This window comes from Sciurus vulgaris, assembly GCF_902686455.1.
Source record: "Sciurus vulgaris genome assembly, chromosome: 10".
Lineage (NCBI taxonomy): Eukaryota > Metazoa > Chordata > Mammalia > Rodentia > Sciuridae > Sciurus > Sciurus vulgaris.
In genome coordinates, this window is record NC_136470.1 from 43306163 (window position 1) to 43329622 (window position 23460).

The 23460-nt window shown below is 35.7% G+C and overlaps 1 protein-coding gene across 1 annotated transcript in view; it reads left to right on the forward strand.

The window, feature by feature from the left end:
* The window catches only part of NSUN3 (NOP2/Sun RNA methyltransferase 3), a 68266-nt gene extending 45325 nt beyond the window's left edge, over positions 1-22941 (forward strand). The window contains 1 exon segment of the mRNA XM_079155923.1: positions 18202-22941. Coding sequence (XP_079012049.1) covers positions 18202-18463 — 262 coding nt within the window. The 3' untranslated portion in view covers positions 18464-22941.
* Positions 22942-23460: the final 519 nt, after the last annotated feature.

Consider the following 23460-nt stretch of genomic DNA (forward strand, 5'->3'; position numbering starts at 1 on the left):
AAATCCACATAACTAAATTACCAGTTGGTTTAGATTATAATCCACAGGAAGAGGATTCTCCTAAACTTTCATTAATATACACTACCATTTTTAAGTTTTCTTCCAGTCATCTAGAGTTATATAAACTTTGTTTAGTTTGTGGTCTGTCTTCCAAGTAAAAATGGTGACTTTATTAAATATTTTTGCTATGACATGGTAAAGGTCATTGGTTATTTTAGGGTTCTCTAGAGAAACAATGTGTGTGTGTGTGTGTGTGTGTGTGTGTGTGTGAGTGTGCACATATGCACATTTGCACATAGAAAGAATGAGATTTGAGGAACTGGTTCAGTCAATTATAGAAGCTGGTAAATTCAGATATTTCAGGGCAGGCCAGCAGACTGGAGACCTAGGGGGAAAGCGCATGATGCAGTTGAAGTGGAAAGGCTATTTGCTGGAGAATTTTTTCCTCTTTGAGTGAGGTCAGTCTTTGTTCTATTCACTGCTTCAACTCTTTGAATGAAACCAACCCACATTATGGAATGCAATGTGCTTACTCAATCTACCAATTCAAGTTAATTTCATCCTAAATCATCCTCACAGTCACACCAGAATGATGTTTGATAAAATGTCTATGCACCATGGACCAGCAAAGTAGAACATAAAATTAGCCACTACTGACTTTCTAACCTGTAGTGTTTGTGACCTTACCCATTTCCTGCTAAGTCATTTCTACATTTTATATTCTACTAAAGTAACCCCACATATGATACCTGTAAGGAATTCCACGAAAACCATGCTGGACACGGGAAATGACATAAGGGAGTTTATTAAGCAAACAGAGTGTCTCCCTGCAGGGTAAGAGAGAAAATGAGAGGAAAAGAAAGGGAAAGAGAAAGGGCGTGTGCTAGAGAGAGTGGAAGCAAGGAGGAGAAAGAAAGTGAGTCAGGGGGAGAGGAAAAGCAAGAGAAGTGATGGCGGGGGTAGCTACCTTTAAGCAGTTGAATTCTGCCAGGCTAACAGGGGACCAATAACAGAGAAGGATACTTGAAAGCTGACTGATGAACCAATAGCTAGCTAGGATGTTCACAGACTGACAGTAGTTGGGAGGTAGGGAAATGGCTGCAACGGAAAGGGTGGGGAGAGTAGCTTTGTACATTACATTACCCCATTTCTGTTTTTATAAGAAAATCTTTTGTTCTCCAGTTCTTTCCGAAGTCGTCTCTCTCCTTCCTGCCTAAGTGACTGGGGCTGGTTTTGCAGGTGAGATGTAAAAAGTCCATTCTCCCAGGGGCAGTCTTCAACTTCCAGACTTCTAGAGGCAGATGGTTTTCATGGACTTCATTTCCTCGATTTTACTGATTCCCTACTTTTACACTAACTGCCTGTCCCTAGTTCTGGCTTCATTCACCCCTCTAATTTTAGGAACTCCTTTACTGCTATAGGGAAAGGGGGGGCGATGACCAATCTGGTTCTTCGAGCTGGTAGGGGGCAGCGTGGGGCAAGCAGTTTGAAGTTCCCTTTTAGAAATCGGGTTGATTGAGGGGTCCATGGTAGAAGTCTGGTTGGGGAAGAGCAGGTTGTAAAGGCATTTGGGTGTGGGTGCTTCTGTGTCTATAGGCCTTAAACTGACTGAAATCTTTCTGACTCTGGCAGTTTCTTTTTGATAGTTATCAGGCATATTTGCCTAAGAATGTCTCTTTTGTAGCTTCCAGTCTTTATTCTAGTGGGCTAACACAAGTATACATCTTAAGTTACATTTAACTATTATTTCTTTTAAGTGCCCAAGAATGGCTATATTTTGATTTTAACTGTTTTGCTAGGTGTTTAAGATCAAACTGGTCAAAGTGACCTGTTCCTGTCTGTTAAAGAGTCAGCTGAGTTCCCACAGGGCTCACTCCTAGAGAACTTAAGAGCAGCTTCTTAGCTCCATTAGTGCCCTTGGTTAGGCAGGGTCTCCTCAATGAGGTGGCTTCCTTTGGAAGCATCAAGGGATGTGTCCCTTTATCCATGACCCTCCTCTGTAGCAGGTGCACAGATTGGCTTTTCATCCTCTAGTGGCCTCACCAATCTCCTTGATCAGGAGGTTGTGTGACCCACCCAGAGATGCAAAGCTCCTTAAAGAAGTCCTCTTGTTCCCTGGGTTCAGGCTGACTTTGAGGGCAAGATACTGGTTTTTTTCTTTGCCTCTGTATTTAATTTCAGTCTCTAAGTTTGATCTTAACCATCCAGCAAGCCAGTCTCACCAGTCATAAAGTAAGAGCACTGGGCTTTTAACTTCAATATCTATACTGTTACAGTTACTTACCCCCTTTTATCTAATTGGGGTCTACGTTATCTGTCCTATAGGTGATGGCTTACTATTTTAAGTTAATTTATGGTGTTCGCTCTTGAAGCAGTACTTCTGCAAAATATTGATCAGGCAATAATTCGAGTTTGAAAGGAAAATACAAAATGGAATCACCAACCACGTGAATTAAAGTATTTGGATTCCAATTTTTTTAATTTTAATTTTTATGCATGCTTATATTTAACACAAAAGCAAAGGCCTTGTAATGTTTATCTCCATTGCAGTGTAACAGATGTTCAAAAATAGCTCTAGAGTTGGATAAAAAGAACTGAAAAAAAAATCATTAACCTAGGTATGTAGGATCAAAATTGTGAGCTCAAAAATATAGCATTTAAGAAACACAAAAGTCCTAGGAGAAAAAGAATAATGGCCATTAATTATAGCATGAGAAAAGGGAAAGAGAAAGGTTGAGAGAAGAAGAAAAGGGAGAGATAAAGTGTCGTGTTGCAGCCCAGGAGAAATTTTAAATGGACACTTTTTTTTTCTTGAGTTTGAGACTGGTCTCCCACTGAGCATTCTCCATTCCTCCATTTACATTTCAATGTAAGCCTTGACTGAGATCTGAAAGGAGCTAAGAGGTTCTAGCAGAAACTTGATGCCTAGGGCATTTTAACCCTTTTTCCTGTTTAGTAATCAATTCAGGTTTAGATGCAGAAAATTGTGAAACATTATCTCCCACTACTTGTGGGAAATGGGGCTGCTATATCATACTCCTTACTGTGACATGCCACTGATGGTTGGGCTGCTTACTCCCTCCACACCAGCATATGTGGAACCTCGTGGCAGGAGGACTAGGTGGACTGGGCCAGGGAATGGAAGCAGAAACAGAACGGGGTAAAGGAGTTGGAGAAGCAGGGGATGATGGAGAAGCAGGGGCCAGAGGCACCTGAGCCTGCAGGAAGAGCCAAGAAGCAAGAAAGAAGAGACTTAAAGATAAGGAATCCCTTTCCATCTGCCCGCTCACTACACAAATGAATTTTGATGACTTTAAGCCGGGGTCAGGTGAAGGGTTCCCAGGGTTGAATCTCCTGGAATGGAGGACCCAGATTCCATGGTGGAGACTGATACAGCCAAGTCTGTGGCCAGGGCATCCCGAGGCTGCAGTAGTCCGCTGGAGATGAGGGGCAGCACATTGATTGTGTTGTCACACAAGTACCAATGTGTGCCAGGCAAAAGCCGAGGAAAGCTGAGGACCTGATATCAAGGTTTACGAGTACAAGTACAAGTGTGAGCGGGAGATGAGCTTCAACCCTGAGAGAGAATCTCCACCATAAAATCAGGAATCCACCTGGCAGATAAGACCAACTATAGGGGCCAGCCGTAACTATAAAAGCTGTGGCTGGGAATACCCCCACACCTCAGCTGCCTCAAGAGCCCCAGACACTCAATGGTCTCTTCTCAGGTCAGCAGAGGTGTGTTTAAGTGGTCTAGAGTGGGGACCTGTCTAAGGGAACTCACCAGTCTGAAGTCCGGTGTTGCATGCAAAAAGCTGAGTGTCCGGGCGAATGGAAGGTGGGGCCGTGTCTGGGAGCACTGGGGCATCGAATGGGGTTCCACTTGCCTAAGAGGCAGTGGAAGGACCCATCTGAGTCACGGCACCAATGTAAGGAATCCCACAAAAACCATGCCAGACACGGGAAATGACATAAGGGAGTTTTTAAAGCAAACAGTGTCTCCCTGCAGGGTAAGAGAAAATGAGAGGAAAAGAAAGGGAAAGAGAAAGGATGTGTGCTAGAGAGAGTGGAAAGCGAGGAGGAGAAAGAAAGTGAGTCAGGGGGAGAGAAAAGCAAGAGAAATGATGGCGGGGATAGCTACCCTTAAGCAGTTGAATTCTGCCAGGCTAACAGGGGACCAATAATGGAGAAGGATACTTGCAAGCTGACTGATGAACCAATAGCTAGCTAGGATGTTCACAGACTGACAGTAGTTGGGAGGCGAGGAAATGGCTGCAGTGGAAAGGGTGGGTAGAGTAGCTTTGTACATTACAATATCAACTTTGATATTATTTATTTTTCTTTTAATGTAACAGAGAAAAAGAGATTTAAAATAATGCTGACTTAAATAAATAAAAGTATAAGTAGTCTTTCCAGGGTTGTCTTGGTAATCTGTAGATTTCACATTCCAAAAGATTCAGGGTCTCACAGTCTGCCTCACAGTCTGGCATAGTTATTCCAGTTCTTGCTGTTTAATCCACATTACAACCAGTAGGAATGAGGGAAAAAGCATAACTCACATAATTTCCACATCTCATGGGTCAGACTAAGACATATGACTTATGATATGTCTTATCATATGACTTATGATAAATATTTATCACAAGCCAATTTAAGAAACTAGCTGTAGGTATAACTAATTTAAAAATCCCATTACTACCTAAGGAAGTGAGAACAGATATTGAAGAATAATCAGCAGAATCTGCCCCAAGTTGGAATAAACAAGAACCTCCATTAGCAAGAAAACCAATCTGAAAGATTTTACAATAATTAAGAATTAGAACACAGTGGTTTTAACTAAGTGAATGGGAGGGGAATAGTGATGCAGTCAGTTTTGAAAGATATTTTCCGTAGAGAAAATAATCGAATTTGGTGATTGATTTGTTCTGGAGTGGGATGTATGTATGTATAGACTGTAGAGCTACATTGCCTGGATTTGAATCCTGGTTTGGAGACCTCTTAAGTGATTCTATACAAGTTACTTAACTCTCTTGCCTTAGTTTTCTTGTCTGTAAAGTGATAACAATAATTTATATCTCATAAATTAATTGAAGAATTGAATGAGACAACATGTTAAACAACGGTCAAGGTAAATCAACGATAAAAGTTGTATAAATAAAAGTATACTTAATGAGGAAGAAGAAAGTTGTTTGATAATGAGACTGAATGGGAACTTCAGAGAAGCAGATGAACAAAGAGCAGGGTCAGGAAGCTAATGTGGGAGAAAGTTTCATGAGGTTGAAGACAAATGGCAGAAACAAATAGTATGGTAAGATGGAGACTAATAGTAAGTCTTTTATTATAGACTGAGTGTGTACTTATCAGTAATTTTCTGCAGAAGATGAATATTTTTGTCAACATTTTATAGTTATGGAAACAAAATATGGGTTAAATGTATTACCAAATTTTGGGAATTTGGAATGATTATATGATTATTAACAACAATTACCAAATTACTCCAGTTTACTTGGAATTTTAATGAAGGACTACTTTTGAGTTTCTAACTATTGAATCTAATTTCTTAAAATTCTTCAGAACTATCATTTAGATGTCAGTCTGTGATAAACAGGCACAAATTATGCCTTAGCAATAGGTATTTACTTTCATTTACCTCATCATAATGCTACATGGCAGCACTTTATTGGTGGGAATTTTATGCTGTATAAAAAAGACAGGTAACCAGGAATTGCAGGTCATTGCTTCAGATCTGTTAATTCTCTGTATCTTAAAAGAACCTAAAGGTATGTAGGTATTCTTTACCTTCAATGAGTATTTGGGACAATTGGGATGATAAAATATATGCATGTGGCTTCCTAGGTCTTATTGTCCCAGATTTCATACTTACTTCAGCATTTGTAATGTTTGCTTCAGGACAAATAGCAGTGGTAAAGCTTGTAGTACTTTTTCTGGTATTAAATTAGGGTGACAGTCTTTGTGCTGCATTAATTAGCTATGTAACTTCCAGTAAGTCAGAGTTTGTGACCCTTAGTCTGATAAATTGGGTCACACTACTTACCTTATACACTCAATCTCATAAGGTTTAATAAGAATATATGTGAAGTACTCTTTGAGTATAAATAAAAATAAGGTAGTAGCATTAATTAGGTGGTCACACGTCCTTCACTCAGTTAGCATAGGAATTAGCGTCTTTTCATTCCCAGGCCAAATCTCCATCCCCCTTTATTCAGAAACATTCTATTTTATTCTGAACAGAGTAAGATCGCCTCTTGGAAGAATATGTACAATGTATCCTGTGCCCTTTGGTGGGAGGAATTTCACCTTTTTGGTTTTGAACTTGGTTTAACCATCATTTGAGCATTGAGATAAAAATACTACTAGTAGTTTTCATACATTTTTTTACATTACTAATTATAAACATTTTTTTCAATGTATGTTGCAAGTAGCTTTATAAAGTAACTGTATGTAGGATCTCTGAAATACTAATTGAATATTAGATGGATAAAATGAACCAATTGCATGATTTAGCTTCTATGCTTATTTTAAATTTTAATTACTAAAATCTTACTTTTTTAAAAAGTGTAATGCTAAAGTGTCTGTGAGGTGGGGAGAAGCTTGCTAATCACATTAAAGAAATCCTTAAGTGTTTCTCATTTGATTGCTTGCCCTTTGTCCATATTTATATCCAACAGTATGATATTGTTCCCTTGATACTATAATGACATAAAAGGACATGAATAAAGATAAGGAGTAAATATATTAATCATAGTATTATTTAGCCATAATTTTAAGTTTTCACAAATATAGGCATCTATGATTCCCTTACTTGTATACCAGAAATTGTAGGCAAGACAGGGACTGTAGCTTCAAATATGTTACAAGGTTGACATAAAAACACTTTGTTTATCTCCTGATGATAAATCATGAAGAATTAAGCAAAAGGTGAGGGGAACCACTTTCTGCTTTGATCAAAAGATGGCAGTGTTGCTGTGCTGATAGTTCTTTTCTGTACAATTCAGGTTCAGTACTTTTTGAATGCAGAAAACAGTTAAATTTAGTGATCTAATTAACACTGACCTTCCCAACAGAATGCCAAATTTTCTAATCAAGCACCAGAAGAATAGATCAGAAAAGGGAAAATTTATAGTTTTAAAATGTGTTGGGTGGCTTTAATAGCTATTTATAAAAATAACAGTTTTGGAGACTCAGAGATTTACCATAGGTAAAATAAGATATCTGCATCACCTTTTAAATTTTGGTTCAGTTTTGAATTGTGCTCCCTTTGGAACCTTGACAGCTGTCAGGGTTCCAAAACATTTTAGTTCATTTGTTTGTTTTGCTTTAGCTTTTCAAGGTCATCGAACTAACACTGTCAATAAAATAATACTTGTTTCCTTCTAAAATATTAAATTCAAGCATTCTTTTTTCTTTATTTCCCTATTCACTGTAGTTCAGTTATTAATAGCTGAACTATCTGGAAATGTAAAGATAGTTTCTCTTCTTGTGCCGAGAAAGAAACACATTCTCACCTTGTTTCTGAGCCAGTATTTTAAATGGCTCTTGGAAATTGATTCTCTGCTTTTCTTTCAGTAGATCTTTCAAGGATGGAAAACTTCATTGAAAAGCAAAACATTTAATTTTGGGAAAGATAAGATAAATGCCTTGAAAATTGGCTTTACTATTGCTACACAAAATGGGTTTGTTTTGTCCCTGTTTTTGTTTTCAGTGTTTGGAACTGAATCCAGGGCCTCATGCATTCTAGGCAAGCAAGTGTTCTACCACTGAACTACAACCCTAGCCCTTCTGGTATTTTAAAAAGTCAACATTTATATAGTTTGCTTGTAAAAAGTAATTAAATAAAGCATTCATTGAATAATTACATGGCTAGTTTTCCTTGTAGATGTATTTCAGAAGTGAGTTTATGCAGCTTTGTAGTAAAACTCATTTGAATTTAAACCAGAAATCCAAAATCTTATTCAAAACCTTTGGGCCAGATTTGTTCAGTGATATAGACCCCTTATCTCATTAGGGTCTAGAGTAACACTCTACAATGAACATATTAATACTTTCCAGAAATACTTGTAAATAGTTATACAACATGAAGTAAGTCTTCAGCATAAAAATATGCCTTATATCTGTTTAAATTAGATTTTTGAAGACAAATGAATCTACCACAAACTTAAAAACAAACAAAAACTATGGGTTTGAAACTTTTTGGATTTCACAGAGATATATAAGAGATAGTAGGTCTGAGGTAGACCTGAAGTACCATTCAGTTATCCTTTGTGAACTTCCAAAAATCTATTAAGGATTTTCTATTTCTAAATGAGGAAATTTTTACATTATATTCTTCTTTTGGTGGTGAGTTGGTACCAGAGATTGAACTCAGGGGCACTCAACCACTGAGCCACATCCCTATTTTATTTAAAGACAGGGTCTCACTGAATTGCTTAGCATCGAGCTTTTGTTGAGGCTGGCTTTGAACTTGAGATCCTCCTGCCTTAGCCTCCTGAGCCATTGGGATTACAGGTGTGTACCACCACACCTGGCCTTAACTTTGTATTCTATTTAATGGTTTACTTTGGAAGAATATGCTTTGTTTTGTTTTTAGCTGCTTTGTTAACTAGATGGTTCAAGCACAAAATGCATTTCAACCTAATTCCATAATACAGTGAAATAAAACTAAAGATTTGGGGGAAAGGTATATAATCCATATCTGCTGTAAAATAGTTGGGTATCTGGATGACATTCTATGCCATCATTCTTTCTCTGTTACTTGTACTTGGGGTCAAAAGCATATACTATAGTTTAATCACTATATTCTTAATCAAAATCAGCTTTGTTTCCTACATCAGTGTTATGAGATAGAATCTTATATTTCAAGAGGGGTTGGGCCTGATCAGCACTTGTATGGGAAGCTTCTGAGAAGAATATATACATAAATATATACATGAAATCTTTAGATATAACCCAGGATATTTACCAGTTCTCATTAGGAATTTATAAATGGAGACTAGTAATTGGATTTTAGAGTATTAGGTTAGCAACCTACCTATTCTGATCAAATAGTATTTTTGCTTGTGGTAGTTAGTCATGATATCTTTTCCTGACTTCTGCTTTTAAGTATGATTAGAAAGCTCTGTTGTTTTCAAGATTAGAAAGCTCCTGCTATTCAGCTGCTATTTATTTGTGAATAATGCCAGTCTTAATACGACTTGGTTTTTAGTAATCTCATGTAATATGATTAGTGGGTATGGCACAGGTAAATGATATCATGTTTTTCAGGATCTTGTTAAACCATGAAACTTTGAATCACTGAGAAAAAGCAAAGGGACGCCAGTCATTTGGAGAAAGTTAGCAGCAGATACTATTATACCAAAATGGATATTGCTTAGTTAGTTGGTTCCTCTTATTGAAAAAGAAAAAAGAAAATAATAACTTCATAGCACAGAAATTTATACAAGATAGAGAACCCTTTGCTGTCCACCAGACCCCTGACTAGCATATCTTTTTTTTTTCTTTTCTAATCTTGCTTTGTCTTTTGATGTGGCAATACCATACTGCTTTTCCAGAGAATTTATTATTCAAATCTCTTTTATTTCTAAATGACTTTTCCCTCTCTAGAATTTTTAAGTTTTTTAGTTGGTTTGTTGAGATCTACAAATTAGTGTCTTTATTTTGCATTGACTGAATCATTTCTTTCCCTAAACAACTAGACATCCCTCTGTCTAACTGCCCTACAGTAATCCTTTGTTGATAATTTGGATGATACCTATGAAAATGCTTATTTGTTTCTTGTGTACGATTTTACCACATGTGTGAATTGGTGAATTGTGGTGAAAACACATCTTTTTAATTTTTATTGAAAACAAAGACTAGAATTATTAATCTTTAAATCATTGAACTTATTATTATTAAATATTCTAGCCTTAACTCAAATTGAGTGCCTGGTGTCTTTTATGTATTAAAAGTGAAGAAACTCTTTGTGTATTGATAAATTCTATTTCTATAGATAGTTTTATACTTTCTGCAAAACTGGTGGTCGACCTCAATATGGACTGGTTCAATTCATGCAAAAAATGGCAGAAGATAGTTTTTGGTAGAAGAAGCTTAGCTATGAACCCTGGGAATGAATGTTTCCAGATTGTCTGCTGTTCTTGAACTTTCAAAACAAACATGGTACTTTTGAAATCCATAACTATTAGATGCAAAAGGATACAAACAGTATTTAAACAACAACCAGCTATAATAAATAGCAACAACCATTTGATGGGCATTCCTATCATTCATTTTACCTAAGGATTTTGAGATTAACCCAATTTGTTTAACAAAAAAAAAAAAAAAGAAGAAGAAAAGAAAGAAAGGCTTTGTATTGCTACACATAATTTTGTTGCTTAGAAATTAATGTGGGCAGTTAAGTTATACCAACCTAATTTTAGAAAGATAAATTATGAATGTTGGAATGAAAACAAAGCAGAAAAATCAGCCAACACTGGCAACGTTATAGAAATTAATTTAAATTTGCATCAAGCCAGGAACATATTGTTTGTAAATGATGAAGCTTTTATGTACTTCTATACAACTTTAATGAGAAAAAAAATCATACTTACTTGATTAAGCACTGGCTTTGCTAACCGTGGAACTAAGACCAAAATAAATCCTTTTAATGGGAGTTTAAAGATACCTGCCTTCAAATACAGTATAGATCTCTCACATAGCAGTCTAACATTAAAAAGAAAAAATCATAGACCCATTGTTATTAGTCAGTAGAAAAATATTCAAAATGAGTATATATCTAACTAACACAATTTTAGGAGAATCCACATATTCCTTACTGTGCCCCTGTATTAAAAAGTAGCCATCTCCAGGTATATTGTTGTGTTTCCTGTTGCTGCTGTAACAAATTCCACACATTTAGTTGCTTAAAAATGCAAATTTATTACCTTTACACTTCCAGAGGTCAGAGTTTTAAAATGGGTATTAGGGAACTAAAATCCAGGTGCTTTCAGAGCTGCATTCCTCCTGGAAGTTTTAGGGAAGAATTCCTTTGGGGTGGGTTGTTTTGTTTATTTGTTTGTTTAACTCAGAGCTTTTAGAAATAGCCCACATACCCTCGCTCTTTATCTTTGGCTAGAAATTTTGTAGTTCCATCCTTAACTTCTATCATCCTTAACATCTCTTTTGAACCCTTCTCACTCTCATTTATAAGAACCTTTGTGATTACATTGGGTCCACTCAGATAATCCAGAATAGTTTCCTCAACATACATAGGATCCCTCAATTAGTCATATCTGCAAATGCCTTCTTTTCATGTTATATGACATTTTTATAGATTCTGGGGATTAGGGTTTGACATATTTACAAATTCAGGGTTTGACATATTTACAAATTCAGGTGATTAGGATGTGGACATTGTTCTTACCATAGGATGTTAACTTATTGAGAGTCACATCCTTAATCCATCCTTAATGTTAGATGTGAGCCTTTTTTTTTTTCCATGAGCTATATTTAGAGGATAGTAAGAAATGAAAAGATACATATTAAAATTTATTTTTAGAGACCAACAACAAACACTGAAAGGTAAGCTTTCTGTGGTAGGTACCCCCCACATAATTTTAATCAGTAAGTGAATACATGGAAAGTTTGGAAATTGTGGATACCATAACATTTTGATTATACGGAACCTTGGGGAATATGTTCTCCAGAGAGGTTATCCCTAACAATCAAAATTATAACAAAATAAAATAACACCTCTGTGCGAAAAGGCTGATATTTAGCCCACTGTCAAATCTCCCCTTCTATTTGTATTTTCATAGAAATAAATCCCATGGGTAAAAATATAAATGAACTTTCTAGTTAAAGAGATTTTTTTTCCTTGTCACTCCTCTTTTCCTTAGCCTTACTCCTCAGAAACAACTAGTTCTAATTATTTCTGATCTTAATTTTGTTCTCCAGGTAACCCCAAATCTCTAACTAAAATTTTTATCCTTATCTATTTAAGACATTGACTACCGACCTCTTGGTAGGAATTATTTCACATATACCACCCTAAGAGTATTTACATGGCCACCCCGCCTCTCGTACTTATCTTCCTTGCACTTTTCAGTACCTTACAGTGGTACATTCATATTGTCAACATTGCTGGTATTCTTTCTGTGGCTTTATAACCTATACTGACCCATTATGAGTATCAGTCTGTAGAGTGACTCTAAATATGGTATATGTTTAGTTCTATAAGCATTGTTCACTATAGAATGGAGTAATGTGTTCAAACTGTTATAATTAGAGTACCACTGGAAGGAGAATTTTCAAGATTCAAAATGCATGGGAAAATCAGTCAATCTCTTTCTACAGATTTGTGTACCAAATCTTCAATTTTTTATGTTCTCAGTCATTTTATCTGTTTTCTCCTGCCCTTCTCCCTTCTTTCTGGAGACCTCTGTTCCTTCCAGTCTGGAGTTGCCCTCCAGCTCTCCCATGCTGCTCTCTTCTGATACTTCATTCCTTTCCTTGCTCTCCTATGTTGGATTCATTATTTTCTGGATCACATTTCTCCTCTTTCTTGATTTACCTTCTCATTTTGCTACAGGTAAAAATTCTGAGTTAGCAGATATCTACAAGTTTCTGTATTCTTCATATTTATTTGATGAGTTGACTGCAAATGGAATTCACTTTAAATTGCTCTTTTTCAGGATTTGAAATGTACTCTTCCACTGATGCAAGCCTAATTCCTGGACCCCTAAATGGTCCATGTTAACGGGCATCCATTTTTCTTCCAGAAGCATTTAATATCTTCTCTTTATTCTTGAAGTTTTGAAATGAAAGAATGATATATCTTAAGTATGGTTGTTTTCATTCATTTTAATGTTAAAATTTTTGCAGTATTCCACAGGACCTTCTGCACACTGTCTTCTTCACTCTGATTTCATCTCACACCACTTCCTGGCTCATCTTGCCCCACCCACTGGTGGCCTCCTCTTTCCTTAACCATGCTTATTCCTTTGGTATAGAATGATCTTCTCTTTGATATCTGCTTGACCCACTCCCTTACCTCCCCAGGTTTTTGTGCAAATGTCACATTCTGAAGTGCATCCTATCTAACCATCCTCTTTAAAATGCACTCCCCCTACTATCCAGGCATTCCTAATCCTTCTATCCTCCTGCTTTAATTTTTTTCATAATGCCTATTGCTAAATTGCATACTAAATAAAATATAAGATACATCCATGTATTTTATTACATGTGCTTGTATATTTATGTGTATATATGTGTATAAACTTTTACTTTGCTTTCACTGCCTTGACAAAGTACTTCAGATTGAGTGACTTAAACAATAATTTATTTTCTCACAGTTCTGTAGGCTAGAAGTTGAGATAAAGATGTTAGCAGAATTAGTTTCTTTTTTTATAATTTATTTATTTTGATTCATTGTAAACAAATGGGGTACAACTTGTTTTTCTGGTTATACATGAAGTAGAGTCATACCGTTTGTGTAATCATACTTGTACATAGGGTAATGATGTTTGTCTCATTCTGTTATTTTTCCTTCCCCCCACCCTTCCCACCCCTCTTTTTCCTCTATACAATCCATCCTTCCTCCATTATTGCCTCCCTCCCACCCCCCATTATGTATCATCATCCACTTATCAGAGTCATTCGTCTTTTGGGTTTTTTTGAGATTGGCTTATCTCACTTAGCATTTTATTCTCCAGCTTCATCCATTTGCCTGCAAATGCCATAATTTTATTCTTCTTTATGGCTGAGTAGTATTCCATTGTGTATATATATACCACAGTTTCTGTATACATTCATCAATTGAAGGGTATCTAGGTTAGTTCCACAATCTAGCTATTGTGAATTCAGAAGCTATGAACATTGATGTGGCTGCATCACTGTAGTATGCTGATTTGAAGTCCTTTGGGTGTAAACTGAGTGGGATAGCTGGGTTAAATGGTGGGTCCATTTCAAGCTTTCTGAGGAATCTCCACACTGCTTTCCAGAGTGGCTGCACTAATTTGCAACCCCACCAGCAATGTGTGAGTGTACCTTTTTCCCCACATCCTCGCCAACACCTATTGTTGCCTGTTCTTGATAATCGCCATTGTAATTGGGTTGAGATGGAATTTTAGGGTAGTTTTTATTTGCACTTCTCTTATTACTAGAGATGTTGAACATTTTTTCATACATCTGTTGATTGCTTATAGATCTTCTGTGAAGTGTCTGTTCATTTCCTTAGCCCATTTGTTGATTGGGTTATTTATATTCTTTGGTGTAAAGTTTTATAGATTCTAGAGATTAGTGCTCTATCTGAAGTATGTGTGGCAAATATTTTCTCCCCCTCTGTAGGCTCTCTCTTCACATTGCTGATAGTTTCCTTTGCTGAGAAAAAGCTTTTTAGTTTGAATCTATCCCAATTATTGATTCGTGCTTTTATTTCTTGTGCTTTGGGAGTCATGTTAAGGAAGTCTGATCCTAAGCCGAGATGATGAAGATGTGGACCTACTTTTTCTTCTATAAGATGCAGGGTCTCTGTTCTGATTCCAAGGTCCTTGATCCATTTTGAGTTGAGTTTTATGCAGGGTGAGAGATAGGGGTTTAGTTTCATTCTTCTGCATATGAATGAAAACATAACATAATTAGAAGCTATTTTGAAAATCTATTCTCCAACAAAATAGAAAATCTTTAAGATATCAACAGGTTTCTAGAGACATATGATCCACCCAAACTGAATCAGGAGGACATACACAATTTAAATAGATCAATTTCAAACAATGAAATAGAAGAGGTCATCAAAAGCCTACCAACAAAGAAAAGTCCAGGACCAGATGGATTCTCAGCTGAGTTCTGCAAAACCTTCAAAGAAGAGCTCATTCCAATACTCCTCAAAGTATTCCATGAAATAGAAGAGGAGGGAACCGTCCCAAACTCATTCTATGAAGCCAATATCACCCTGATACCTAAACCAGACAGAGACACATCGAGGAAAGAAAATTTCAGACCAATATCTCTAATGAACATCGATGCAAGAATTCTCAACAAAATTTTAGCAAATCGCATACAAAAACATATTAAAAAGATAGTGCACCACGATCAAGTGGGTTTTATTCCAGGGATGCAAGGTTGGTTCAACATCTGGAAATTCACCATATCAACAGACTTAAAGTTAAGAATCACATGGTTATTACAATAGACAGAGAAAAAGCATTTGGTAAAATATAGCATCCCTTCTTGCTCAAAACACTAGAAAAAATAGGGATAGTAGGAATATTCCTCAACATTGTAAAGGCCATTTATGCTAAGCCCACGGCCAATATCATTGTAATTGGAGAAAACCTGAAAGCATTTCCCCTAAAAACTGGAACAAGGCAGGGATGCCCTCTTTCACCACTTCTATTCAACATCATCCTTGAAACTCTAGCCAGAGCAATTAGACAAACCAAAGAAATTATAGGGATATGAATAGGAAAACAAGAACTCAAACTATCCCTATTTGCCGGTAACAAGATTCTAAATTTAGAAGAGCCGGAAAATTCCACCGAAAACTTCTAGAACTCATAAATGAATTCAGTAAAGTAGCAGGATATAAAATCAATGCTCATAAATCTAATGCATTTTTATTCATAAGTGATGAATCCTCTGAAAAAGAGTTTAGGAAAATTTTCCCTGTCACAATAGCCTCAAAAAGAAAAAAAAAAAAAATAGAATTAGTTTCTTCTGAGGTCTTTCTCTATAGCTTCTAGAGAGCTTCTTTTTCTCCATTTTTTATGTATTTTTCCTCTTGTAAATCTGTGTCCAAATTTCCTTTTGTAAGAATACCAGACATATTTAATTAGGGACCACCCTAATAACCTGACTTTAACTTAATTAACTCTTACAAACCCCGTCTCCAAATACAGTCAAATTCTGAGGTGGGAGGTATTTGGAATTCAGCATATCAATTTGGGGAAGGCATAATTCAGCCCTTGACATACTTATTTTTATATTGTCTCCCTGACATATCACTAGACTATAATCTTCATGAAAGTAAGGCTATTTTTGTTGTTGTTGAAGTTGTTCTACTTTTTTCATCCATATAGATGTGACATCTTGAGTAATAACAGCACATAATAATGCTCAATAAATAATAATGAATGTCCTAGTCTCTTGATGAATTCATTGAATCTGAAGAGTTATATCCTTTTTCATCTCTGGGAAATTCTCTTATTATTTCATGAATTCTATTCCCCCTACCCCATATTTCTTACCTTGCCTTTCTGGTTCTGTCAGTTTGAATTTTTGACCCACTTGACTGATCCTCTCTGTTTTGTGTCTGTTTTTGTTCTAATGGAAAATTTCAACCTTGACTTCCCTACACTTCTACAGAATATTCTATATTTTAGCAAACATGCATTAAATTTCTAAGAACTCTCTCCTTGGTCTTTTGTCATGGCATTGTTATTGTTTAATGGGTGCTATACATTTACTGATCTTTGTGGGTCTTATTTCTTTTTCATTCCCTGAATTTTCTGCTTTTTCCTAGGTAACATTTTGTAGTTGTCGTTGTTCTTGTGCTTCTATTCTTTCTTTTACTCATTGTTAAGTATTTCTCATCCTTAATTGTCTGGCAACCCTTGGTTTTTATTTTGTAATGAAACAGTGAAAATGCTAGAGGCTTATTTTAACAGCGGGAACTTTTTTCTTGTGATAGGCTTTATAGTGAGTTGGCTAAAGAGGGCACCTTCAAAGTAGAATACATAGTTCTTTGGTTTGGGAGTCAGTACCCCCAGTGGCTGTCTTAGGTTTCCCCAAATAATTTATTTCATTTTATTAGATAAAATCTTTTCAACTTTTTGCTTGATTATCCGTCTTAGAATATATGGAGTTTGGTCTTCTAAAGTTTTCTTTAATTTCTTTCTTTAGTGTTCTGTAGTTTTCATTGTAGAGGTATTTTACCACTTTTGTTAGATTGATTCCCAAGTATATTTTTTTGGGTCTATTATGAATGGAATAGTTTTCCTAATTTCTCTTTCAGAGGATTCATCACTTATGTATAGAAATGCATTACATTTTTGGTTGTTGATTTTATATCCTGCTATTTCGCTGAATTCATTTATTAGTCCTAGAAGTTTTCTGGTGGAGTTTTTTGGATCCTCTAAATATAGAATCATGTCATCAGCAAATAGTGATAGCTTGAATTCTTAAGTACTTGTGGATGTGGGGAAAAGGTACACTCATACATTGCTGGTGGAGTTGCAAATTGGTGCAGCCATTCTGGAAAGCAGTATGGAGATTCCTCAGAAAACTTGGAATGGACCCACCATTTGACCCAGCTACCCCACTCCTCAGTTTATACCCAAAGGACTTAAAATCAGCATACTACAGTAAAGCAGCCACATGCTCAATTCACAATAGCTAGATTATGGTACCAACCTAGATGCCCTTCAGTTGATGAATAGAAACTGTGGTATATATATACACAGCAGAATATGTCTCAGCCATAGAGAAGAATAAAATTATGGCATTTGCAGATAAATGGATGGAGTTGGAGAAAGTCATGTTAAGTGAAATAAGCCAAGCCCAAAAAACTAAAGGCTGATTTTTTTTTTTTTTTTTTTCTGATAAGTGGATGATGATACATTGCGAGGTGGGGTGGGGGGCACAAGAGAAGAATGGAGGAAAGTTGAATTATGTAGAGGGAAATGGGGTGGGAGGAGGTGGGGGAAGAAAAGAGTGGACTGAGACAGACATTATTACCCTATGTACATGTATGATTACACAAATGGTGTGAATCTACATTGTGTACAACCATCGGAATGAAAAGTTGTACCCCATTTGTGTGCAATCAATCAAAATGCAATCTGTAAATTTAAAAATAAAAAGGGGAAAAAAGAATATATGGAGTTTGGAATCAATAATTTCTTATGTACACTTTCAATCAATATCTGTTTTCACTTTTACTTCTATCTACTCAAAGATAAACCCATTTTGCCATGCTCTACCCCTTTCATCCTAACCCTAAAAGAACAAACACCAACTAGTAAGATATACTCCTCTGTCCTTTCCGTCTTAATTGATCTGATTGCCATTTCAAAAATGCAGAAGTAATGCTAGAAAACATTTCAAGTTATTACATTCTGAGTCAGAGTATGGTTAGTTCCAAGTATATAATCTTCCTCTAGTTTCAATGTACCTAACTAGTCTTCTCATTTTTCTAATTGCATCTAGGTCTGCAATTAAAGCCTTACGTCCTGGAGGGATACTTGTGTACTCCACATGCACACTTTCCAAGGCAGAAAATCAAGATGTGATCAATGAAATTTTAAACTCCTACAGTAACATCATGCCTGTGGACATTAGGGGAATAGCAAGGAATTGCTCCCAAGACTTCACATTTGCTCCCACTGACCAGGAATGTAGCCTTTTGGTGATCCCAGATAAGGGCAAAGCCTGGGGCCCAATGTATGTAGCCAAATTGAAAAAATCATAGAGTACAGGAAAATGGTGACATGAATTTTGTAAACCATTTTGATGTATAATTACGTTTATGTTTCTGAGCTCTCTACATATTATTTAAATGATGACATAATAATTTTCCTTTGGTCTGTTTGGAATCCTATTTATTTAATACTTCAGCATCTTAGAACCTAGCCATGAGAATTTTTCAGGTGTATTTTTTTTTCTAGAAATATATCTGTAGCAATGATTTAAGGTGATGCAGATGGCGTTTGTTCTGTATAATAAATCTGCTGTCTTTTACTTGGCATTTTATAGTTAAATTAATCAGAATATATGGTTTTATTCATAAAATGTTTAGAACTACATTCTATCCATGATGTTGGTACTTTGGGCCTTTAAAAATGCATATTTGCCAGCACTCTTACTGTTTTCCTCCTTATCAAATATACAGATTCCTTTTTTGTAAGAACTGATTGGTGTTCTGAGACTAACTTCTTAAGCAGCACAATTTCGAGATCTAACAGAATAGGTTTCTTATTTGCAAAGTTGTTTTCTGTTAAGGACTATCTTCTGTTTACTGCAAAGGTCAGTGACTCTATTGACACCAGCTTTATTCCCCGCCCCGCACTTTTTTTGTATTCACAAATACAAATTGAAAGGGTAAATTATGTTGAAAGGCCTTTAGGACAGCAAATTCACATGCACATGTTTGACTTTCGACATTCAGCTTGAAGAATAATGGAGTCTATCCAGCAGGCTATAAAGCAAGTACTTGAAACAAAACCAGGATGATTAATAACTGCAATAACTGAACTATATTTGGAGAGTTTTGTTACATAATTGCAGTCATAATGAGCACTACAGAATCTGATTATCTTACAGTTGCAATCTGGAGGGGCTTTTTATTTCACTCTGTTATAAAATGTTATAGGAAAGTATGATGTCACATATTAATACACAAGAGGGAGATGCCTAATGAGAGTGGATTGTACTATTACCAAAACCCAATACCATTTACTAAGTGGCTCTCTCTGTTACATAAATCCTGGGAGTACTGTGTATGTTTCTTTATGTGTACTTAGGGTTTTAGCTTCAATTTTGCATCATGTGTTTTCTCCAGAAATTACTTCAGTTGAGTCCAAACATATTTTACCAACTATTATAAAAATTATGCAGCATACTCTAAAGATATCTGTTTGGAAATTAGGTTTTTTTTTTTTTTTAAAACTTTGTGGTTGTAGAAGTATGAAATTCTGCTGAAGCAGAATTCTTTTATATTGTTCATTGTATTCTGTATATTTAAACTAGAGACAATTTGCTCACTACATACTTTTTATTTTATAAGCATATGTAGGCAGATTTTAGAACTAGGAATTCCTATGAGGAATATTTTGTCTGTATCTTCATTTTATTAACACCTTTTAAAAAATGTACCCAATGTGTTTATAAAATAAAACTAGATCTCTGGGACCCAAACAAGTATAGTGAGTCAGTACCAAAGATTAATGATGATGGAAAAGTTTTTGTAATTCTTTTGTATTGCTTTGTTTGTGCCTATTAGTTTATTTTCTATTTGAAATCTTGACTTAAGATCCTGTAGGTTTATAAAGTGCATATCTTGTGTGTAGTTTAATCACAAAGTAAATTTTCACAGTATACTTTGTTAAATGTTGTTATTTTCCCAGTATAATTCCATGAGACTTAATTTGTTTATTTGATGTGACATTGGATTAGACTCTCCCATGATTACTTAAAAATACATCTGTATATTTATACACAACATATATATATATTTCTTTATTTATAATAATTACAATGAAGCAGAATTCATTGAGCATTGGTTGATTAAATTCTTTATATATATTGTCTTTTTTGGTCTTTAAAACTCCAGTAGTGAGTATTTTAACCCCCTTTTGTGATTGAGAAAACCAAAGCTCAGTGCTGTTCATAGTTTGCCAAAGCCATACTGGTAAGAAAAGAATAGAGCCAAGGCTGGTGACACTTGCCTGTAATCCCAGTGCCTTGGGAGGCTGAGGCATGAGGATTGCAAGTTCAAAGCCTGCCTTGTGAATTCAGTGAGACCCTGTCTCTAAATAAAATATAAAAAATATCTGAGGATATTTCTCAGTGGTTAAGCACCCCTGGGTTCAATCCCTGGTTAAAAAAATAATAATAATTAAAAAAAAATAATAGAGCCCAGATTAAAACTTGTTGGTTCTGTAACACAGTCCCACTTCCCAGCACTGTGCTGTCTTCCAGAGTATAGAATATGTAGCAAATCTCGGTATCATCACTTGGCTTTACTCCCATTCTCCATTGTTCAGTTTTCTACTTTTATGTAATTCCCCATTCCCAGGGCATCATAGGACTTATCAATACTTGGGGAAAAATACCCCTTTGAAATATTTCAGGGCATGCTCTTAAGAAGAGTACTTGTGATTGTAATACCCAGAAATTTCCTGTGGAGACAATTTGTGCCTTCCTTTTCTTTGCAGATATCAAACTGAAGAAAGGAAATTTGGAGCAGCCTTTCAATGTCAATTGAAAAGCAAGGAGTAATTGATATACCTTCTATGGCATTGAGTTACTTTTAAAATAGCTTTAAAAAGTTTAGGTTATTTACCAATACTTTAGTTTCTTACTTTCATTAGTGCACTGAACAGCCACTAGTTTCAGAAATGAACTATGAATAAATGTACTGCATTCAAATGTTTGTACTGAATTTTCAAAGGATCAGATATTATTTGTGAGTTGGAATCCAGGTGGTCTATAGTTCTTTATCCTATTACCTGTGTCCATGTAGCTTTAAAACTTCAGATTACATATTACTCCCTTGTTATTGTGAAAAATACCTTTTATACAGTGTAGGTAGATATATAGCTACTAGAATTTTGCTCCATAACTGAATAATCACAAATCTGATAGACTCTTATCCAAGAAGGCTTTATGCCTGGAAGAAAAGCATCAGAAAATCTGCATAGACTAACACGACTCATCTGGAATATAAAGAGAAAATTAGAACCAATAGCACCAATTTTGTTTGATGCCAAGAAGTCCTTTGATGCAATTGAATGGGACTACTTGCACTATGTTTTAGGTAAATTTGGCTTTGGGGATAAATAGAGCAAATAGCACAATTTATTTTCAACCCATTTATATGGTTCAGATCAATAGTTTACAATCTCCCTTTCTCTGCCTTATTGCTGCGTTGGGGTGGGAAGTAAGGATGAAGCCCATTACTGATATTATTCTTTAGGCCAGCGTTGGAGCTGTAATATCATCCAGATCCCACGGGCATCTGAGGAATATTCAGATGAAGGTTCACAAGTTAACTAATGTATGATGATAATTTACTACTTGTGCTGAAAGCTCTAACAGCATCTGTCCTGAAAACATTAAAAGTAATGTCAGAATTTGGAATGGCTTTAGGCTGCAAAGTCAGTAGGAGAGAATCAGAAATACTATCTCGACAGAAGAGTTTCTATTAATATTACTTACCGTGTGACATTTATAATAAATTTTAAACTTAAAGAGAATTGATTTGGGATTCTCATTAGGGAATGATTAAACAAGAGAGTAAACAAAACATTTAAAAGTTGACCTGTAATTCAGTGCCAAAGCTTTTTAAAAATAAGTTTTACTAAATTTGAGAAGGAAAGCTTGATAGGTAATAAGACTCTTTAAAATTTAATTTGCTAACTCATATATTAACTCCACACACCTCTCTAACTTTTTACAAATGAAGATAATTTTTCTAGTCATATGAGTCCATCTAGTCAGGCTGAAACTCTGTGAAAGCATGTGCTACCTTAGGGAAAGAACTGTTTGCTTCATTGGAAACTATTTAATGGTATATATCATGACTCAATTAAGCTTGCTATGGCTTGTCAAAAGGAATTTTCCACTGCATATTGTTATGGAAGAGCCTATTACATATGAATAACTATGCCAACTAGCAGAATCAACAGAGCCTGAAAGTGTTTGATCTATTGAGAAAGAAATAACAAGATCTCAGCATACAACTTTGTCCTAGATTTTAAAAACAAGTGGGAATAAAATTGCAGATAATAAGAATGGACAAAGTTCAGAGGTCTTAGCAATGGTGAAAGAAAAATATAAGAAATTAATTAATATAAGCTTATAACCATTAAATCAAGAGAGACTTTGCTTATTCATCCAGACAAGGTATTAACCTTCCCAAAATGGTACTCCTTTTCCTGCTCTGGTGTTACAGTAATCACTGGGGGAAGGGCAGAGGAATGAGGGGACTAGCAGACTTGGACTGACCAGGAGTTGATGTTCACAGGGAAGTCTTTCTAGCTTCTAACACTAAAGAAAAGGAAAGTGGGAGTGGATAATGTGGTGACAACTAGTTCTGATGCCCCTAAAAATGGTTCTTTTTGGTACTTTAGCCATAGTAAATAGTATAACTAGGTATAGCACATTTTATGTGACAGACATTCTTTTTGGATTGATCATTAAAAAGTTAATTATAAGTCCAAGATAGGACATGTTCTAACTACCTATGTTCTTTAATAAAAGATTTCTTTGTCAATAAGACAAAGTGGCAGATAACTGCAAGGCCAGCTACTGTGCTCTGAAGGCTGGGGTGGATGGATTGCTTGAGCCCAGGAGGTTGAGACCAGCCTGGGTAACACAGCAAAACCTGAACTCAAGATAAATAGGTAGGTAGATAGATAGATAGATAAACAGATACATAGATACATAGATAGATGGCAGCACATACAAACACACACACACATACAAACGCACACATATATATATAACTTAGTTATCTTTGTCACAAATCCTAGGTACAGATAATATCTGTTATGACCTCCATATGAAGCTGTAGCCCATGATGTATTATTTTGAACCACTTGGTTAACCTGGCTATATACAGTTAATTCTTTTTCCATCCCATGGTATTGAGTTGACAAAATAAACCACGCATTTCAGTAAAGGTGATTATAGAAACAGAAGTTTAAGTGAGATCTGTGACATCATTCCACATCAGGGCTTATATTT